Source organism: Heteronotia binoei, chromosome 1 (assembly GCF_032191835.1).
Source record: "Heteronotia binoei isolate CCM8104 ecotype False Entrance Well chromosome 1, APGP_CSIRO_Hbin_v1, whole genome shotgun sequence".
Taxonomy (NCBI): Eukaryota; Metazoa; Chordata; class Lepidosauria; order Squamata; family Gekkonidae; genus Heteronotia; species Heteronotia binoei.
Window position 1 is genome coordinate 113,754,393 of NC_083223.1, and position 18,336 is coordinate 113,772,728.

The 18,336-nt window shown below is 40.3% G+C and overlaps 1 protein-coding gene across 1 annotated transcript; it reads right to left on the reverse strand.

Annotated features, from left to right (window-relative positions):
* Nucleotides 1–4,329: 4,329 nt before the first annotated feature.
* On the reverse strand, nt 4,330–16,005 carry KIAA0408 (KIAA0408 ortholog). The gene is made up of 5 exons (XM_060239110.1): nt 15,760–16,005; nt 13,199–13,510; nt 12,422–12,501; nt 9,722–11,066; nt 4,330–4,996 (listed from the first exon to the last, which is right to left on the reverse strand). Exons 1-5 carry the CDS (start codon nt 15,895–15,897, stop codon nt 4,859–4,861), a joined length of 2,013 nt encoding a protein of 670 aa, XP_060095093.1. The 5' UTR covers nt 15,898–16,005; the 3' UTR covers nt 4,330–4,858.
* Nucleotides 16,006–18,336: the final 2,331 nt, after the last annotated feature.

Sequence of the window (18,336 nt, forward strand, 5' to 3'; positions counted from 1 at the left end):
TGATCTTCCCCATTACCAACAGCTCCTTTTCATAGAATTGTGTGCTTATGGGGTCTAAATGCAATGTTTGGTGCAATATCTCCACTGAGCCTGGCAAAGGTATGCTTTGCCAGTACAGGGAGTACTGCCAGTACAAGGAACACAACCAGCACCTAGGTCCTCCAGAACCAGCATTGCAGGCTAAGACATAATTGTTCCTCTAGCAGTTGATTTTGTTACCCTGGATTTCCCAAAAGGCCAGCACAGCATACTGGAAACCATGTGACACCACAAGTTTGGGAACAAGCTTGCTTTCTACAGAATCAACATATTCTATGCATTGTTATTGTTACTTAAAAGAGGTGCAGTTATCTCATGGGACGAATTCCACTGCAGTGATGCCAGTTACACAGCAGCTTCATTCAAACAGGCCCAGGAGTAAAAATCAATAAAGCCAATGATATACTTCTCCTATTTATAAAATCCAAATCCCTCTCATTATCTAAATGCTAATAATCAGAGGAGTTACAGAATTACAAATTCCTTGGGAAACTTACCTAACCTCATAGACCTATTTAAAGATAAGCAGAACAGCTTCTTAACTAGAACAAAATAGGAGTCAATTGACCTTTAAGACCAACTTAGTTTTATTCAGAGCATGAGGCAAAATGATACTGTTTACTCTGCTTTTGATCTATCTATTTCAACTGATAAAAGGACTTTTCAGATGGGTCAAATGGGCCACCCCCTTGAGGCAAGGAAAAGTACAGTATCCTTTTCCTCTGTGATTCAGGCATCTCTGATGGGCAAGAACTGGCAATGTTTGTAGTAGGATGCCTGTGTCCTTCGACAGCTGATTCACATGAAACATTCAGCAGGTAAAGAAATTTTGGTCATGCCAGTAAAAGTGTCACCTGATGCATTTCTGCTTTCTACGCATTTTTCAGAGCCTTGTCAGAAAAATAATTGCAGCTATATCTTAGCCTCATATCAGGATAACATAAATTTTATGTATAGTTCCTATTTACGGGGATTATGGTCATAACTTTGAATAGTTCGCAAAAACTAGTCATGTTCTCAGAGTCTTATATCCTTCCACTTTTCAAGAATATGCATATCCCACCCCCCAGGTTTAATGAAACATGTAATATAGTGAACAGGAAACAGTCCTGTGTATGTCTCTTCTGGAGAAGGCCACATTGTCAGTTGCACAGCTGTGGCATTTGTTCTATGTGCCAAGTCCAATAGAATCTGATCCCACAGAATTATAATAATTGAAAGCAATTTGCAAGTTCTCTATCAAGTGTAAAAGGTGGCAATAGAAAAGGGAAAAGCAGCACCTGAAGAAATGGTATAGTATTGTTGGGAGGGTGAGAGGGGCAAAATGCAACTGAAAGAAGGGGGCTGTCTCCAGATGCTGCACAGATGATTTCAGATGTTATAGTTTTCCAAAACAGCATTTAGCACATATCACAGAGGCACAAGCACATTCTACCGTCAGGTATTCTACCAGAAAACATACTTTCATTAGCACCCACTGATTGAATAACTGGACTTATTAATATGTTTTATATGGAAAACAACTATTGAACCATTTATTCTAGTACAGCATCCATTAGTATCGGCCATGACTCTCTAGTACGGTTGCCAAACTTGGGAGTAGAGCCCAAATTACAGCCGCAATTCCTCCAGAGGGAATGGTAGCTTATCAGCATGGACTCTCTGGCATCATATCCCCACTAAGTTCCCTCTCCTGTCCAAGCCACACCCTCTACAGGCTCTACTCACAAGTTTGAAGGAATTTCCCAACCTGGAGTTGGCAACCCTGCTCTCCAGAACTCCAGCCAAAAATCTTTCACCATCCTGCTATATGAGATTCAGCAACTGAGCCTGGGATACTTCTGCACAGAAAGCATGTGTCTGCATGGCCCTTCTATAATTATGCAATGTGGATGCAGGCTGAATTGTATCTGCAAACTGTTAGTTTTTAAATATTGCTTTGGTACGCTTTGTGATCTTATAGAAGAGTTCCTGTACCAGTAAAGATCTCTGAGCACAGAGTTCGACATACAGAGGAGACTACTAGGAAGCTTAAGAGAACCACATGGATATTGCTGGTTCTATGTTCTGCTGTTTCTGATACTGTGAATGCCTACAGCTATTTTAGTTGCATTTCCATCTTCTCACTGAGTAACAAAACAGCATCTGAGAGTGAAGTATAATAGAAAGAAACTGTAAAACACATTTTCTGCTCAGAGTTGTAGGAATTCTACAAATGGACCTTGTAATTGCAAAATGGTTGCAGAATTTGACATCCTGTGAGTCTTAGCTATCATGGGGGGGAAGGGCTTTTATATTTTTGGTTCTTAAAACTGCAACAATAGCATACAGGCAATGCTTGATAAAATACTGAAGTAGGAGGTTACAGATTGGTACAGGAGGCTTCACTCTCTGTTCCTCCCCATAGCTAACAGAAGCAGAATACAATATGCAAATTAGCTTAATTCACATTTTATACATATTGCAGAATTCAGCTTTCATTGGCACAAATATGGGTTACTGTGGCACAGAATTTTATATATGTCTATATTAGCACACTATATACACATCTATTCCCTGGTTCTTTTCATATCAAGACAGGGTCAATATAATTACTACCTGAATTAACACAACCATTTCCCCAAGGATATTACAATCACCTTACAAGACAAAAGAATTCTAATCTCCCTCCTTTTTCACTACTTTATCAAATGCTCATTAAACAAGTATGTTAAAAGACTATACTGGAAGCTTGCTTAGAATGCCTGCAGACATGCTACCTGTTCTGAAGTGGAATGGGCCAAGAAAAGTAGTAACCAAATTGCCTCTTTATTCCTTGTAAACCAGGTAGATTATTGTTCACTAGCTCCTCATTACATGATGAAAATTCAGAAAGAGGAAGGTGACATTCCTCATGACACTTTAACAAAGCTGTCTGGTAGGATCAACATTTCATTTGGACTGCTGGAAAAGGGAAATAAGCCCGGCTACACACACAGCATACTAACAGCCAACAACACAGAGACAGATGATGGCAAACACATATTTCTAATGCCATCAGTCTAGGATTTCTGGCACCACAGCAATCCTATCTTGATGCAATATTTATGTTCTGTATGTCAAGCTTGTGCCAGAATGCAAGCAAACCTCATAACTGAGAGCTGCTTGAATCATTTATGGGAGCAGAATGTGTGCTGTTGCCTTGGCCATCCAAAATCCAGCAGCACATTAAGGAAGAGCAGATCAGCAGCAGACCCCTGTACTTCAATGGTTGCTTATTTCTTCTGCTTCCATCAAAAATAAACTTGCAAGACCCTAGCCCTTGTCTTCAGTCTATGGATTATCACAGCAAGAAAACTAGACCAACACCAAACAGTTTAGGTCAAGTCCTGACATCTGGAAAATCCTAATATTGACTCTGTATAATTTAGCTATTCCACTGGAATATCACATTTTTAGAAAAAAGGTTTTTTGGGGGGATAACATTGCTTAAGGGTGGAAGTAACATTACAAGAAATATGGAGCCAAATATGGAATCATGTGGTCTCATCCTTTTAAAGCCATAAGTTTCCTTTTACCTTATATCCTGAAAACACATTATACATTTCCCCATCCTACTTCACTTGTAAACTGCTGCTTACAGTGACATGGGAACTCATTAGCATAATGATGCCAGGGCACAAAGTTCATTGTACTAGAAGTCCTGTTTTTCTTATAATCTTTAGTTCCACTCTAAAGCATTGTGTAGCTTTGTTCTTTCCTCTCTGTACAATTTTTATTTTTGGTTAAATAAAGCAAGTAATGTTTAGTTTCTGAGCTATGTTACAGTGAATAGCAGACCCTAGCATTTTAAGATAGACAATCATTTTTTAGGAATGTTTGTGCAGTGGAAAAGGCTAATACAGTTATAAATAGCAGAGCACTTTAATTTTTTGTGGGGGGGAATGTCCATGGTGATCTAGATTGTGAAAGTTAGACAACTGAAGATGGAAGAAAGGTAACATCAAGCATGGCTGAGGGATCATTCCATTGCGCTAAATCTGTTTCTGGTACTTGCAGTGCAAATGCTTTTTTGCTATCATAGTTACAAAAAAGTATCCATTAGTTTTTGTATATCAAATACCAGACCTGTGAAACTTGTAAAGATATACAAAATATAATTGTTGCCAGGACTGTATATTTTAAAATAAGACACAAGAGAGAGAGAGAGAGAGAGAGAGAGAGAGAGAGAGAGAGAGAGAGAGAGAGAGAGAGAGAGAGAGAGAGAGAGAGAGAGAGAACGTATGTATTTAGGCCTACATGTCGTAATTACACTGTCAGCTCTAGTACTCTAGTATTGAGTTTGTCTCTTCTAAATACAGACCAATATACTTTCTATTCCAATTCATGCACCTACAAACACATGATCATGCACATAGCATTTCTTCCTGCTGTTTGTGGAAAAGTCAGACTATACAGAACTTTACATTATTTTAATTATATATATATATATATAACCTGATAGGGCAGATGAATATTGGTGGATGTCATTCAAAGAAAAAGTTACTGTGAGCTATAAAATATATATATATATATATAAATATATATACATACATACAAGGGGGCATTGTTACCTAATCAATAAAAACACTGAAGACTGTAAGGATGATCTAAGAATCAAAACCATTTCTCCAGCAAGTCAAGAGATGGGTTACTATTAACCAGCAGGTCTGTACAAAACTGGTTGTGGCCAGGAACGTGGGAAACAAGAGTCCAAAAGCAGAATGGAACTTTCACAACAGTATCAAATCCCTTCTTGAGCTTGAACCACTTAAGACCATTTGACAAAAGTTCAAGAGTATTAATTCAGAGCTGTCCTTCTCACAGCAGGTGGTGCTGATGGTGACCTGGAGGCCCACCTGGAAGGTAAGCGTCTGTTTGCTGGTCGTGCTGGCCGAGAGAAGCCTTTCCCAGTAGACTGTTTAACTGGCAGAGAGACCTGCAATATAAACAAGACTATTACTATTAAGAAGTCAGAACAGGACAAAAAAAGAGCCAAACATGAAATGACATACACCGTACAATCTTATAACAAGTGGCCTTAGTTTATTAAAAGGCACAGGGAAAGTACTATTTACCATTTACATAGTAATGTAAAGATGTAATAGCAGAGGAACTCTTGCGTGTGTCCAAGAAATACATGGTATAAAAGGAAGGTACAAAATACTTGAGAAGGTTTTAAAAAAATAATAAAAAAACAGAGATGAGTCATGTGACTATTGGCACACAGCCAGAGGTGGACTGAGTCAATAAACAGGCTGCAGAGTGCATTTCTTTAGATAGCTCAATTACTCAAGTCTCTTGTCAGCATGAAGTCAGATCTTAAAAAAATTTAAACAAACATCTTTTGAGCTGATTGCAAACTGAGTGACAAACTGATCTTAAATAACAATTGATTCAGCCTACATCTGCCCACATTGACAGTTAAAGATGGATGGAATACCCTCTATTTCAGATTCAGGTCTGCTTAAATCTAATCTCAATGATATTTCCTGAATACCTGATAAACATCAAGAGGTTGATTTGGCCTAGATACCTTCCTGTGATCTACTGCTCCTGATTCTTAAGTTATCAGGCAGGGGACAGTGCTAAAGGCTCTCTGGAACCACAATAGCACTTTTTCAGTATTCAGATCTTGGACAGACTTATCAGCCTCCATGTGGGGCCTGGTGTTTTCCAGGTGTTGTGTATTGGTTGTTTTGACTGCTGGTTTATTATGTCTGTTAGTTGACCTTGAAGCATACTTCATTGTCCTCCAGGACCCTGATGCCCTGGTTCTTTTAAAACCAGCCAATCAGGTCACAAGGTATTTCTCTCAGGAAATACAAATACAAATGAAGGATCCTGGAGAGACCAATAGGGTAGATTGCTGCCCACATAAGGGGACGTGTTTAACTCAGGTCAAATGAGTATATGGAGTGGTGTTGCCTGTTTGTGACCAGGGATTACACTTGATCTCCAGAAAGGTCAGTTCCTGTAAAGGAAAGAGCAGCTAACCTTTTTCCTCTCCCAAATTCTTCTTTCCTCAGATACTGTGGAGGGGAGGATTCCCTTATTCTTTGCTGCTATTTTGCAGACCAGATGGGGAGGATGGGGGAGGAGATCTTCAGTTCTGACAAAACATGAAATGACATCATCGCTTCAGTGCAACACTCTAGGTTTCACCTAAAATGTTCTGGTTGGGTGAATCCTACAGCATCACTGCAATAAATGATGTCACCTCTGTGTTTGTACCAAAAGTGATGTTATACATCAGCATGACACTGAAGAAGTTGTCATCACCTCTCAGTGCTCCTGCCAGCCTGTTGGCTATGACCAGCAATCCTGCACTGTCTCAGTCTCCAGGATCTTCCCAAGCCGGAGCTGGCAACCATAATCTTGTGTGTTTTGGATGTACACTTGCAAGGCCACTGTATGACAAGGAGGCAATAGTGAATGTTCACTAATGCCATGTTTGCCCTTTATTTACCTTCTTTCACTCTCAGGCTTCAGCCTGCCAAGGTCCATTCCCAACTAGATGTGTCTAGTATTGCAGTACATAGCTGAGCTCCAATACAAGGCATGAACAGATAGACTGCCTGAGTGAGACAGTTCTCCAAGTGAATGCTTGATTCTTTGTATCTTTTGTGCTCAGAACATAGCTTTTTTCCCAAAAAGACCCCAGCATGAACCCATTTGCATATTAGGCCACACCTCCTGACATCACCATTGTTTCACACAGGGCTTTTTTGGAGAAAAAGCCCAGCAGGAACTCATTTGCATATTGGGCCACAACCCCTGAAAGCAAGCCAGCCAGAACTGTGTTCCTGTGTGTTCCTGCTAAAAAAAGAGCTCTATTAGCTCTATAAAATTATTGACCACCCTCTTAGCCCTCCTGACCCTACTGATTGATCCAGATCTATGCAGAGATGTTTTGCTTCAAACAATTTTTATTAGTAACATATTCAATTTCTTACATCCTTAATAACTACTTTTTCTTCTATCCCATATATTACTTTCTACCTACCCTCCCCCCGTTACTTGACCCCCGCTGCTGTATACAGCAATGTCTTGTTGATGCAATAGCTTCACTATACATACAAAGAACACACAAAAAAAACCCAGACACATTTGTATGTAAGAATTACTGCAGTGGCTTCAAAGGGTGCACATCCAAACACATGCATGCACAGTTCTGTCCTTTCCACTGAAGCAAATGGAATAACCACTGGGCAGGATCAAGGGCTGCAGACCACAATAAGCTTATACTATGTTACCTAGATTTATGATTGTTTTAGTTTTTTAAAAAGCTAAGCTTTAAAGCTGTTTATATAGAAACAAATTCCACTGAGTTCATTGGTGCTTACTTTGGGTAAGCATTCTGTTCCTTGCAGACCTACTGTGTAATCCTAAATAGAGTTGCACCTTCCTAAACCCACTGGTGTCAATGCACTTAAAAGGGTATAACTCCATTAAGGATTGCAGTATAAATTAGGAGAAAGTCCCATTGAACTCAATAGGTCACACTTCTGAGTACATATGCATAGGACTGGACTTCCCAGCCTTTATTGCTTGTGCTAAGATGACTGATTCAACTTTAGGTTCTTCAGCAAAATCTACATTCCTAATTCTGAACATGTACCTCAATTCTTTTTTTTTTTAAAATCTATTCTATAGTGTAGACATCTACACAGAGAGAAGATTTTCCACAAACGGGGGGGGGGGGGGGGAGGTTTCTTTAAAAAGCAATGTCATCGTCTAAAAAAAATGCCACTGAGATCTCTTGAGACTATGTTCTGAGATCTTAACAGCTGTTTTAGGGAGTATTAGGCACACCCCCCCCCCACAAATGTTAGGGAGAATTTCAAGCCTCAGTATCACTGGAGTGGGGAGAAACAGTTTAAAGTAGGTAAAAGACAGATGAGAGGGAAAGTAAAGTTGGTGGAGAGGGGTCCAAAAAAGGGAAAGCTGAAGGCTGGGGAGTTGGAAAGAAAAAGAAGTTAGATGGGAGAAAAGGAAGGGAGGAGGCTGCAAATGATGCCAGAGTAAGGGAGACAGTGAGTAGGGAAATGTATGTAAAACTCAACATGAAGACTGCCAAAATGGCATTTTGCTACAGCAATGAGAAGAAGGAAAAGAAGAGATTGGATTTATATCCTACTCTTCACTTGGAGTCTCAGAGCAGTTTACAATCCTCTTCCCCTTCCTCTGTGAGGAACGGAACAGATACCCTGTGAGGTAGGTGGGGCTGAGACAGCTCTTTCCAGAACTGCTCTTAAGAAAGCAGCTCTTTCAAGAACTGTGACTAACCCAAAGTCACATCAGGAGGTGCATGTGGAGAAGCGGGGAATCAAACCCGGTTCTCCCAGATTAGTGTCTGCACACTACACCAAACTGACTCTTAGGGAGCCCTCCAGGTAGGACCTGGAAATCTTTCAGAAATACAACTGTTCTCCAGACTATGGAAATCAGTTCCCTGGAGAAGATTGCTGCTTTGGAAGGTGGACTCTATGGCATTATACTTGGCTGAGGTCCCACCCCAGAATTCACCCCCAAATCTCCAGGAATTTTCCAACCCAGAATTGGCACCCCATTTTAACTTCATGTATCATCACAAATGCATGTAGATGACTGCTGGTATAGGAATTGGCTTTGCTGATGATTTTAAGATGTGTTTAATCATTATATTTGCCACATGTCTTTGCCATGGGTAAGTACTTCCTGGCATGTGGGAGTCCCAAGGCCAAAATTGTACCCCAAATTTCTACAATCCAAAATCTGTATAATGAAGGGAAAGAAGAACATGCTGTCAAGTCACAACTGATTCATGGTGTCCCGGTCCACAGATCATTCCAGGCAAAAGATGAGCAGAGATGGTTTGCCATTGTCTTCATTCATGTCACAACCACAATCTTCCTTGGTGGTCTCCCATCCAAGTACTAACCATGCCCAATTCAAGCTTTGATGAAAAGCTGGGCAATTCAGGCTGCTACATATAATGAAGATGAGATATTAGTAGTTTACATCAGTGGTTCTCACACTTTTTGATGTGGGTTCCACTTCTACAGGGTCTTAGCCAGCATGGGGCACTGGGGGGTGCCCCTATAGAATCTGCAACACCCCCTGAAAGGGAAGTTTGTGGGGGGTATTGCAGGTTCTATAGGGGGCACTGCCTCCAGTGGCCCCTGTTGGCTACAACCCTGCACATCTAGACTTACTATACTTCTTTGGGATCTACTTCTAAACCTGCAGTAGTCTTTGGGACCCTCTTGCAAAGCAACTCAATACAACTTTCGCCTTCCACAACATAAAACTCAGGAATCTCACATCAGTTACCAGTGAGCAATTTTATGTTTTACTGAGTCCTCTCCAAGCTCACCCTGTTCCTCTTCTTTTCTCCTGGCCTTACAACCAAGTCTGTGAGAAAGTTAGAACACACTTTTAAGCCCTGACCCACAAAAACACTATCTCATACTATTCAGTATCTGTTTCTCCATTTATACCCCTAATTTGTCCCTAGTGGGGACCCAAATTGGCTTAAAAACATTCTCCTCTTCTCCATTTTATCCCCACTGCAACACTGTGAGATTAAGTTAGCCTGAGAGTACATGTACTAACCACTATAACCATACTGACTCATCTGATTTTTTAAAAATTTAAAAGCTCATTAATTTTAAGATCTTACCTCAGGAAATTTCTGCTTCTCTCTGTTTTGTCTGGTGTAAAGTCCAACATGCCTGGTTGCATTTTTCTGCAGCTCCTGCTTTCCCAGGTCTGTCTGGAGCATTTCAAAATAGTGACCCACAGTCTCACAATGGCCACCAACAAATGTGGAGTTCGACTGTGCCCACTTCTCTTTGTGAAACTTCGAATTACACAAAGAAGTTGATTTTTCATAGTTCTTCAGAAGCTTTTCAACAACACCATAGTTTGACCTTGAATCAGCTGATCGTGGGCGTCCAGACAAATTACTTGGCCTCCAATCATGCTCATGAAGCATATGTTGGTAGCTACTCAGAAGCCCATTGACTTGTTTTTGCTGTCCTGTCACTTTGGTATTTTTGTTGGGATTGCTGGGTTTCTCTTTTATTCTCAAAGACAGTCTAGGATCCAAAACACCTGTAATATCTTTATTTTCTTCTGTCTTGTTCTTCACACAGTGCTGAAGTACACCATTAGGGTTAGGATCTGCAGATAGTCTTGGTGACATTTGGCTCTTGGGTGGGCACTTTTGGCCTTTATCTGTATGAAATACAGTTCTGTTAAACTCATCAATCTTTGCTTCCAGTGTTTCATTCCGCTGAGTCTTTCCAGTTCCATATCCAGAATCACCCAGTGTGTCACACACAGGAGTGTAAAAGTCACTGGAGTAACACACACTGCTTTGTGATTCAGGATGTTGCTTTGGAGACACCATGTTTCCGTCAGAACAGCTCTTTTGGACAGATTGTGGGGCAGTGTCATTCTTAGAGAAGTTCCCCATCTTGCTTGGTTTGCAGGTCCATGTGTTATGACAAAATCCCATGGGCAGTTTGCATTCAGTGGACAGATTCCTTTTTCCTGTGGCCACTGTGGTAGCCACAGCAGGACCACTAACAGAGTTCCATTCATTTGCTGGTGGCCCTAGAGCATCACATAATTTTGAAACAGATGGATTAATAAAAGTATTGCTGTTCTGACACTCCTGCGTTTGAGAATGGTTTCTGTGCCCTGAATCTTTTGCTAATGCCTCAGAAACTTGGACAGCTGCAGAAAGAGAGCTTGCCAGATGCCGAGAAGTGCTTCTTGGAGGCACAGGAGGAGCTTCATTCCTTTGCCATGGAAAAAAGTCTGTTTTCTCAACACCAGCATGAGCACTTTCCTTCAAACACCTGTTGATGCCCATCAAATTCTTCCTGTTATTTTGTTTTTCTGTTTCAAATGCAATTAATGCAGTTTGTGGGTCACTGCTGCTCACACAGTTCATTTCTGGTGTAATCAGTGTGGTTCCATCTTCTGCAGATTCTTCCATGGAAGGAAGAAACTTTTTCCTGCACACATATGAAAACCATTTTAATAGTTAAGTAGGCACTTTATTTTTTTTTCTCTCCACTAGACAGATCAGGCCTGCAAGGGTTTCAGAATCAGTTCGACTCAAAGTAAAATTTGAAATCAAGACTCGGGGCCCTCTGGCGTCCCAGGACTCCACAAGAGGCATGACATCATACAGGACAGTTGTCCTGAAACCCATACCTTACAAACACAAATATCAAGATGTCTCATGAGTGCTTGAAGAATATAATCCCATAAATACACATAACATTGCTCCACACATCTTGCATTTCTAATTCTGGCTATGCTAGGAATTAACCTGCAGCTTCCAGGGCACCTACCTAGTCTATACAAGAGGACTTGCCAACTTTTTCTTTAATGAGAGCTACTTCTGAGCAATACAAAAATAATCTGTGCTGTTTTCCATCACAGGGTGTGTTACCAAATTGTTTTCTATCTTCTACAGAAACCGAATGTGGTCTAGAAAGAGCAACAAAAAATAATCTATCCATTAAGCAGTACAGAGAAAATCCTATGAACTATAAATATGTTTTAAATCTTAGAGCAGATTTTTTTTTTTTTGGTCTGGGTCTGTTATCTGAGCTACTGTTACCTGCCACCTGTTGGAGACCTGGCTAAATAGTATGTGATGATTTCCACCCCCCCTACAGGGAAGACCTTTAGTCAGGTAGCTACAATATTTATTGATCTACTAAAGCACTAATCATTTCCATAACAGCCAAATTCTGAGGCCAAATCAATGAGGCTGAAGTCCCAGTAAAATCACATCAGACTTAAGTGAGCTACAAGTATTGTTACTGTTGTTCTCTATAGCTCTTGGGCAAGAATAACTTTTCCTGGATTGGTGGTAAAGAGATACAACTAGTGCTCTTTTCTCCTGTAGCTTCACAGGCAACTTAAACAAACTACAGGACTGATCAGAAAGAATGTCATACTTTTAAAGTAGGCAGAGGAGGAAGAAGACTTTAAGAAGGTTCCTTGAATTTATTATGGAGCAGTTTCACTGCTACTTATAAAACAGGAGAATTCTCAGCTGTCTTAATTTAGGACAAGCTCTAACAGGAGCCTCAGCTGGTGTTTCACTTGCAGCCAGAGCTAAGTGTGACCTGGGTAAATCTGTTACCTAATGCCATTCCTATTCATATGTAGTTGCCTGCACAGCTTCAATTTTTTAGCCCTATAAAATTTCAGTTAAGCATATGGATGGTTCTATATTGTAACTTTTAAAAATTATCTGCAGACTAAAGAATGTTGCTAATTTTTCTAACTCTCACCCAGTGTTTCTCGTTCAGTGTGTCTGTGTTAAAAAGAAAAATAAAATTAACCGTTTTACCTTTTGTGGTTGGACTTCTTGCGGATTTCCTCTTGGTAGCTGCACAAGTCCTCACTTACTTTGGCAAGTTCTTTAAGAGCCTTAACAAATGAAAATGGCATTGGTTTAGTGTGATGGGCTTGTGTAACATTTCCAGATGAACTCTAAACACTTCTGTAATGTATGTTCCAAGTCAGAAGGAATGAAAATAGAGCACACCACAGAGATTTGACTGTGCTAAAAGTGTCTTAAATGCCACTGTTTACAGATCAGGATTTACAAATGATCCCATCTTCCTCCAGTTTCCTAAATAATTTCACCCACCTTTCTCTTCTGTTAACAATAGTTCCATGTACTTGTGAAGCAATGTAAATCTGGGTTAATTAAAACTATGGTTCCCTCATAAAGCTAATTCACAAACTATGATTGGTAGGGAGCCAAGTTTATATTCACCATGATGAATCATAAAAAGTTTGTGTTCTTTAAGAAATAACTGCAAATAGAAGATGATAGAGAAGGAAAATCTTTTGGGGAGTGTGTGTGTAACATATTTTGGCAATGGAAGTTAAAGCAGAGTAACAATTTCCATATTTACTGTGTTTTCACATTTAACCATTTCAGTTTAGGTCAAGCTGTCCTGATTTTGTTACCATCCAGCTGGCTCAACAGATCCACGTGAGTTGCATATATTAAGACCAACCACTAAACAGCCATTTATAAGAACATGTTGACATGCTACAGGTTGCAGTCAGGAGCTATGTTCATCCTCAGTGAAACACCCATTTCCAATTTACTCACAATATTGAGATCCTGAGTGTAACTCTTGGTTGTTTTCAAGCCTCGCCAATCTTCAACTTCCTTGTAATTCTCAAAGGCCAGATTATCCTTTACAAAAACATGATTTTCCCTCTTGTTCCTTGTTTCCTCTCTTTCTTTTTCTGCCTGGGTGAGCAAACTTTCTTTATCTTGTGAACAACAGTTGAGTCCTGGTGTGTCACTCCGTTCTGAAGTGAGGGAATGTACAAACCGCTCCTGTGTCTTGCTATGAATGGCCTTATTATCAAAGGCATTCATGTTGCTCTCACGCCTTAATTTTACCTCTTGGTAAAGCTGGAAAGGAAACAAAAAGCCCCCTATTAGACTATATGATCTTACATGGCTGATGAACAAAGGACTATATTTATGTTCACTTTGAGTTTGTGTCACCAGACTTCTAAGTTTGGAATCACTAGGCGACTGATAGATCTGAAGCTTATTTTTAGAAAGATGTCAAGTCACACATTATAATAGTGATAGGATCATTCTTTTCACTGGATACAAAGGAAGTACTCCAATTTCAAAAATGCTGACTGAGTTTTTAACGCATAGGGTAGGGTACTGGGACAAAGCCTGAGAAGGGTTCCACAAAAGCCCTGAATCTGTACCATATTAGGTCTCAAATGAAGTATGCCCAGTTGATCATCTCTGCTGTACCTGCAAATCATCAGAATAATCTGGTTGGGTTACCATCTTTTGAACATGAGCAAGATTTTTTTTAATTGGGTCTCCATTATTGTACCATGCCCTCCCTAAGGAGGTTCACTTGGTCTCAATACTTGCTTCCATTCAGAGCCAGGTAAAAATATTCTTATTCCATCATCAGCTTTTTGAAAATAAGAATCCTTATTGCCTGAAATGAGGTTTGAATATTTGCCTGTTGCTCTTCTGAGTCTTGTTTTACTAATTTTATTTTATGTTATATTTCGTAGACAAAAAGCAGATTGAAAATGAATGAGTAAACCCAAACAAATACAGCACTGCCACTAGAATTAAACTCTGTATATCATCTGCCGAAGTACACTGTGGAAAAGACAATGAGGACACCAGATGCTAAGCCTGTTGCTGACTGGAATAACATTAGGACTTGCAGATACCAAATGGTATAAAAACAATTTGTGTCTCAGCTCTAGTATGTTGTTTGTTATAATCCTTTTTCAACTGACTGTCCTCAAAATAGCAGTGCCAAGCAGGGCTTCCAGCTACAAGGCATTCTTTTCAATGTTAACAAACAAGACAGCTTGTCATTAATGACAGAGCTAATATGGGAGGCTAATGATCAGAGAGGTTCGGCTACACTATATGCTAAAGACACCTTTAGCTTTAAGAAATAAATATAGATATAACCTGCTCAGGGAATTTAATCAACAGCCCAGGGAAACTTTTTGTTGACATCAGTATCATATTAGCATTGGCAACAGCAACTTGTTTCACATTGAACACCTCAAGCATTCATGTTTTCCTACCCACTTTTATAAAATAAAGCATCCTGTCACTACCCTTATCTAGACATACCGCTTGTTTATTAAAGAGCTAGTGAATGAATATTGAGTGGGGGAAAGGACAGTAAATGGGTGAAAAAAGGAGGGAGAAAGCTGTGTTCAGACATTTAATATTACATTAGAAAAAAAGAAGAAGGATCAGCTGGTTATCAGAGGTACCAGGAACAGGGCAACAAGCAGTTGATTTACATTTCTTAGAATTTGTACTTGACTATACATACTAATAAATATGATAAGGGAACTTGAGCGATGGAAAAAGCAGTCTAAGAAGGCTGGAGATGTTCTTTCCTTGAGGGCTTTAATAGAAAACTGAAAAGCCATCTATTAGGAGTGCTCTAAGAATAAGACAAAGGGAGGTGATGAAGTGTAATAGCAGAGCCAAGGGTGATCTTAGGCAGGAAATCTGGGACAGTTGCCCTGGGATCCACACTGGGGGTACACTGTCCTGCAGCCAATTTCCCCAGCAGGGAGGCAAAGCCACAATTGCCCCAGCAGGGAGGCACAGCCAAGCCACAAAGCTGCCCAATCCCATGTGGCATGGGGAAGAAGCAGCCAGCTGACCAAGTCCTGAAGCTACTCATGCAGGAGAGGAGGAGACACATGGCTAGGTTGGCTCTTGCTTCCTCCTTTGGAGAACAGGGCCATGGGTGGGCTACCTCATCATGATTCTGGTGTCCTGTCAACTAGTTCTGCTCAAGGCCCAGAATCACTAAGGTCATCTCTGGGCACAGCGTATGTTTCCACACATAAAATTCCCAGTACTGTCCCCAATATCTCCTATTAAAGTATTCAGGTCCTAATGCTCAGAGAGACTTCTGCTTGAGAGCTTACCGAATGGCTTCCCAACACACTGCTAGGTTGAATGAACCAACAGTATTACTCAATATGGCAGCTTCATGCATTAATTCTGCAACCTGGCAAGGTTGGATATGATTGCTGATGCCTGCCCAAACTATGGTTTGTTTGCAGTCTTTGACTTTTGCTTAACATTGTATAGCAAGGTTGTATAGCAATGTTGACACCCCAAATAAGTCAGAATACCTCTTCTATTTTCTTCTGCATGACTTTCCATTGACATTCCCACTCCTTCCTTTCATTGTCAAAACGCTCCAATAGTTCCATTTTTTCTTTATTCCAGTTCCGCTCAGTTGTGGTGTCCAGTTGTGCCCGCAGGTCCATAGCTATAGTGGATTAATTTTAAAAAAGTCTCTGCTCCTCTTTTACTTTCTAACTTTCCTGGAATGTGGGGATATTAAGTTGAAACAAGTCTTACTAGTTGCCTTGGCTCCAGCTATAGAAATAACAAAAAAGAAAATAACAAACCAAATTGTGAGAAACTGCTTAATAGCTTCATTTGCATTGAAGTAGGGTTGCCAGCATCTTGTTGGGGCCTGGGGAGCTCCTACGTTTACAACTGATCTCCAGTTGACAGAGATCAGCAACCCTGGAGAAAATGGCTACTTTGAAGGGTAGACTTTATGGCATTATACCATGCTGAGGCTCCTCCCCTCCCCCAAACTTCGCCCTTTTCCAGATCCATCCCCAAAGTCTCCAGGTATTTTCCAACACAGACCTGGCAACCCTACATTGAAGGCTGGTTGAAAAAGAAAACATCCATCTATATTCCAGAGTATTTTTTAAAATCCAAGAAAATGAATCTATAGGAGAAAATGACAATATGAAAATTGAAGGAATTCAAAATGTATGGAAAATGGATTTGTATGTTAGGTCCTACAATCTCAACAAACATTGCAATTAAGGAAATGTGTTGAAATATGGCAGAAATATGGAAGTGTGATGAAAACTATCTGTGCAGCAATATAGGAAATGTGATGATTATTGCTAGACTACTCTTAACACAAGTTGGTAATGATGGCTATAATTAATTTTGTAAAAAAACTAGAAAAATATAGATTGCATTGGAATACCTTAATTTCCATAAAAGTACCCATATACTGATAAAGTTGTAACATGGAATATTTGGGGGTTTAAAAGAATTTAAGGAAAATTTGTTCATTTATTCACACACTTTAATATTTTTTTTGTAATATTGGAATTGTAATATTTAAATGACTTTTTAAACAGCAATATATTTCAAAAACTACAAAAGGAGAGGTACTGTAAGTCAAGTTATATTGTTGTGAGTTGGGATTGCACTATATTTGACTATTCTTTCATCAGTATATCTAATACACAACATGGCCCCATCTGCAGATATGTAAATCCAGAAACCAGAGCATGAATAGAGAAACAGATCTTTCTACAAACATAAAAAGCCCCAAGTTTGCAGAAAAATCTGAAACCTAACCAAACAAACAAACAAAATCACTGGTTGGTAACCCTCTCCTCCCAATAATAGAATTAGCACCTGTACCTTTAAGACAGATCTCAATGAGAAGTTGTCAGGCAAACACATGTTTCCCACCTTCAAATCTTGGTTTCTGCCAGCAAAAGGCAAGGAGGAGAGCCCTTTCCTGGGCTATTATGGCCTCCTAGTCCACCACTGCTACCTTCCCTCCTGCTCTGAAGAAAGAACTCATCAGGGCCAGCCCCAGCAGCAACCACTAGGCAACATGCTACCGAGCAGTTCCTATAATACACCCAAGTGCAGTGTTAGCTAACACATGACTTGATGCCACACAACTTGCCTTGGCCCCATTGGGGAGGAAAGTGTGGTATAAATGAAGAAAATGCATTTATTTATTTAGGATATTTCTATGCTGCCTTTTCAGAGTCCAATTTTAGGCAGTTATAATTAAAACAAGGTCACAGTACAACACAAGCCATTAAAAGCAAGCTTTTGGACACACACACAACACAAAAACTATCAATTAAAAATCTGGTAAAATAAAACCGCTGAATTAAATATGTTTTAGCTTGACACCTGAGAGAAAGTAAAGTAAGTAACAGGTGAGCATCAAGGCATTCCAGAGGCAAGGTGCTACCATAGAAAATTCTGCCTTTAAAGCTACCCACTTCACCTCTGATGGTAAGAGCGTGAAGAGTAGAGCTTGAGTGGCAGATATTAACAGGTGGGCTGGAAAGTATGAGAGGAAATGGTCCTTAAGGTAGCCAGGCCCCAGGCCATTTAGGGCCTTAAAGATAAGAACCAGCAATTTGAATTGTGCCCAGAAACAGATGGGTAACCAGTTCAGATCATTCAGCACAGGGGCCATACAATCCCTGTAAGCAATCCCTGAAAATATCTTAGGGTTGCCAGATCCTATCTGGCTGTTTGTGGGGGATCCTGGAGCCACTCTAGGAGTCTTCTGTCACAAGCACAAGCATGTGCAGTGAGATGTATCACCCAGAAGAGACATCATCACATCACTGACATAGCGCACAACATTCTAGGCTTGGGGCAAAAACGATGTGTGTTTTTTGCTACAAAACCACAAAGTTTGCCCCCAAACCAGAGTGTTGGCATGTGCTCCCTGGTGCAATGGCATCACTTCCAGGTGATGTCATTGCATCAGGGACATCGCACAACAATGTCCCTGTTTGGAGGATGGGGTTTCCCCACTGGCCAGATGGGCAGCGGCAGAGTGGAGTTCCCAAAAGTGGGGGAACTCCTGCTGGGACCCGAGTGGGGTGGGGGGGGGGGGTTGGAAACCTTAC

Bases quoted from the DNA above. Each gene is read 5' to 3' on its own strand.
- KIAA0408 (XM_060239110.1), bottom strand. From the start codon at position 15,897: ATGGACCTGCGGGCACAACTGGACACCACAACTGAGCGGAACTGGAAT. The intron at 11,067-12,421 runs GTAAAACGGTTA...ATATGTGTGCAG, and splicing joins AAGAAGTCCAACCACAAAAG to GAAAAAGTTTCTTCCTTCCA. The intron at 4,997-9,721 runs GTAAGATCTTAA...TTTATATTGCAG, and splicing joins AGAAGCAGAAATTTCCTGAG to GTCTCTCTGCCAGTTAAACA.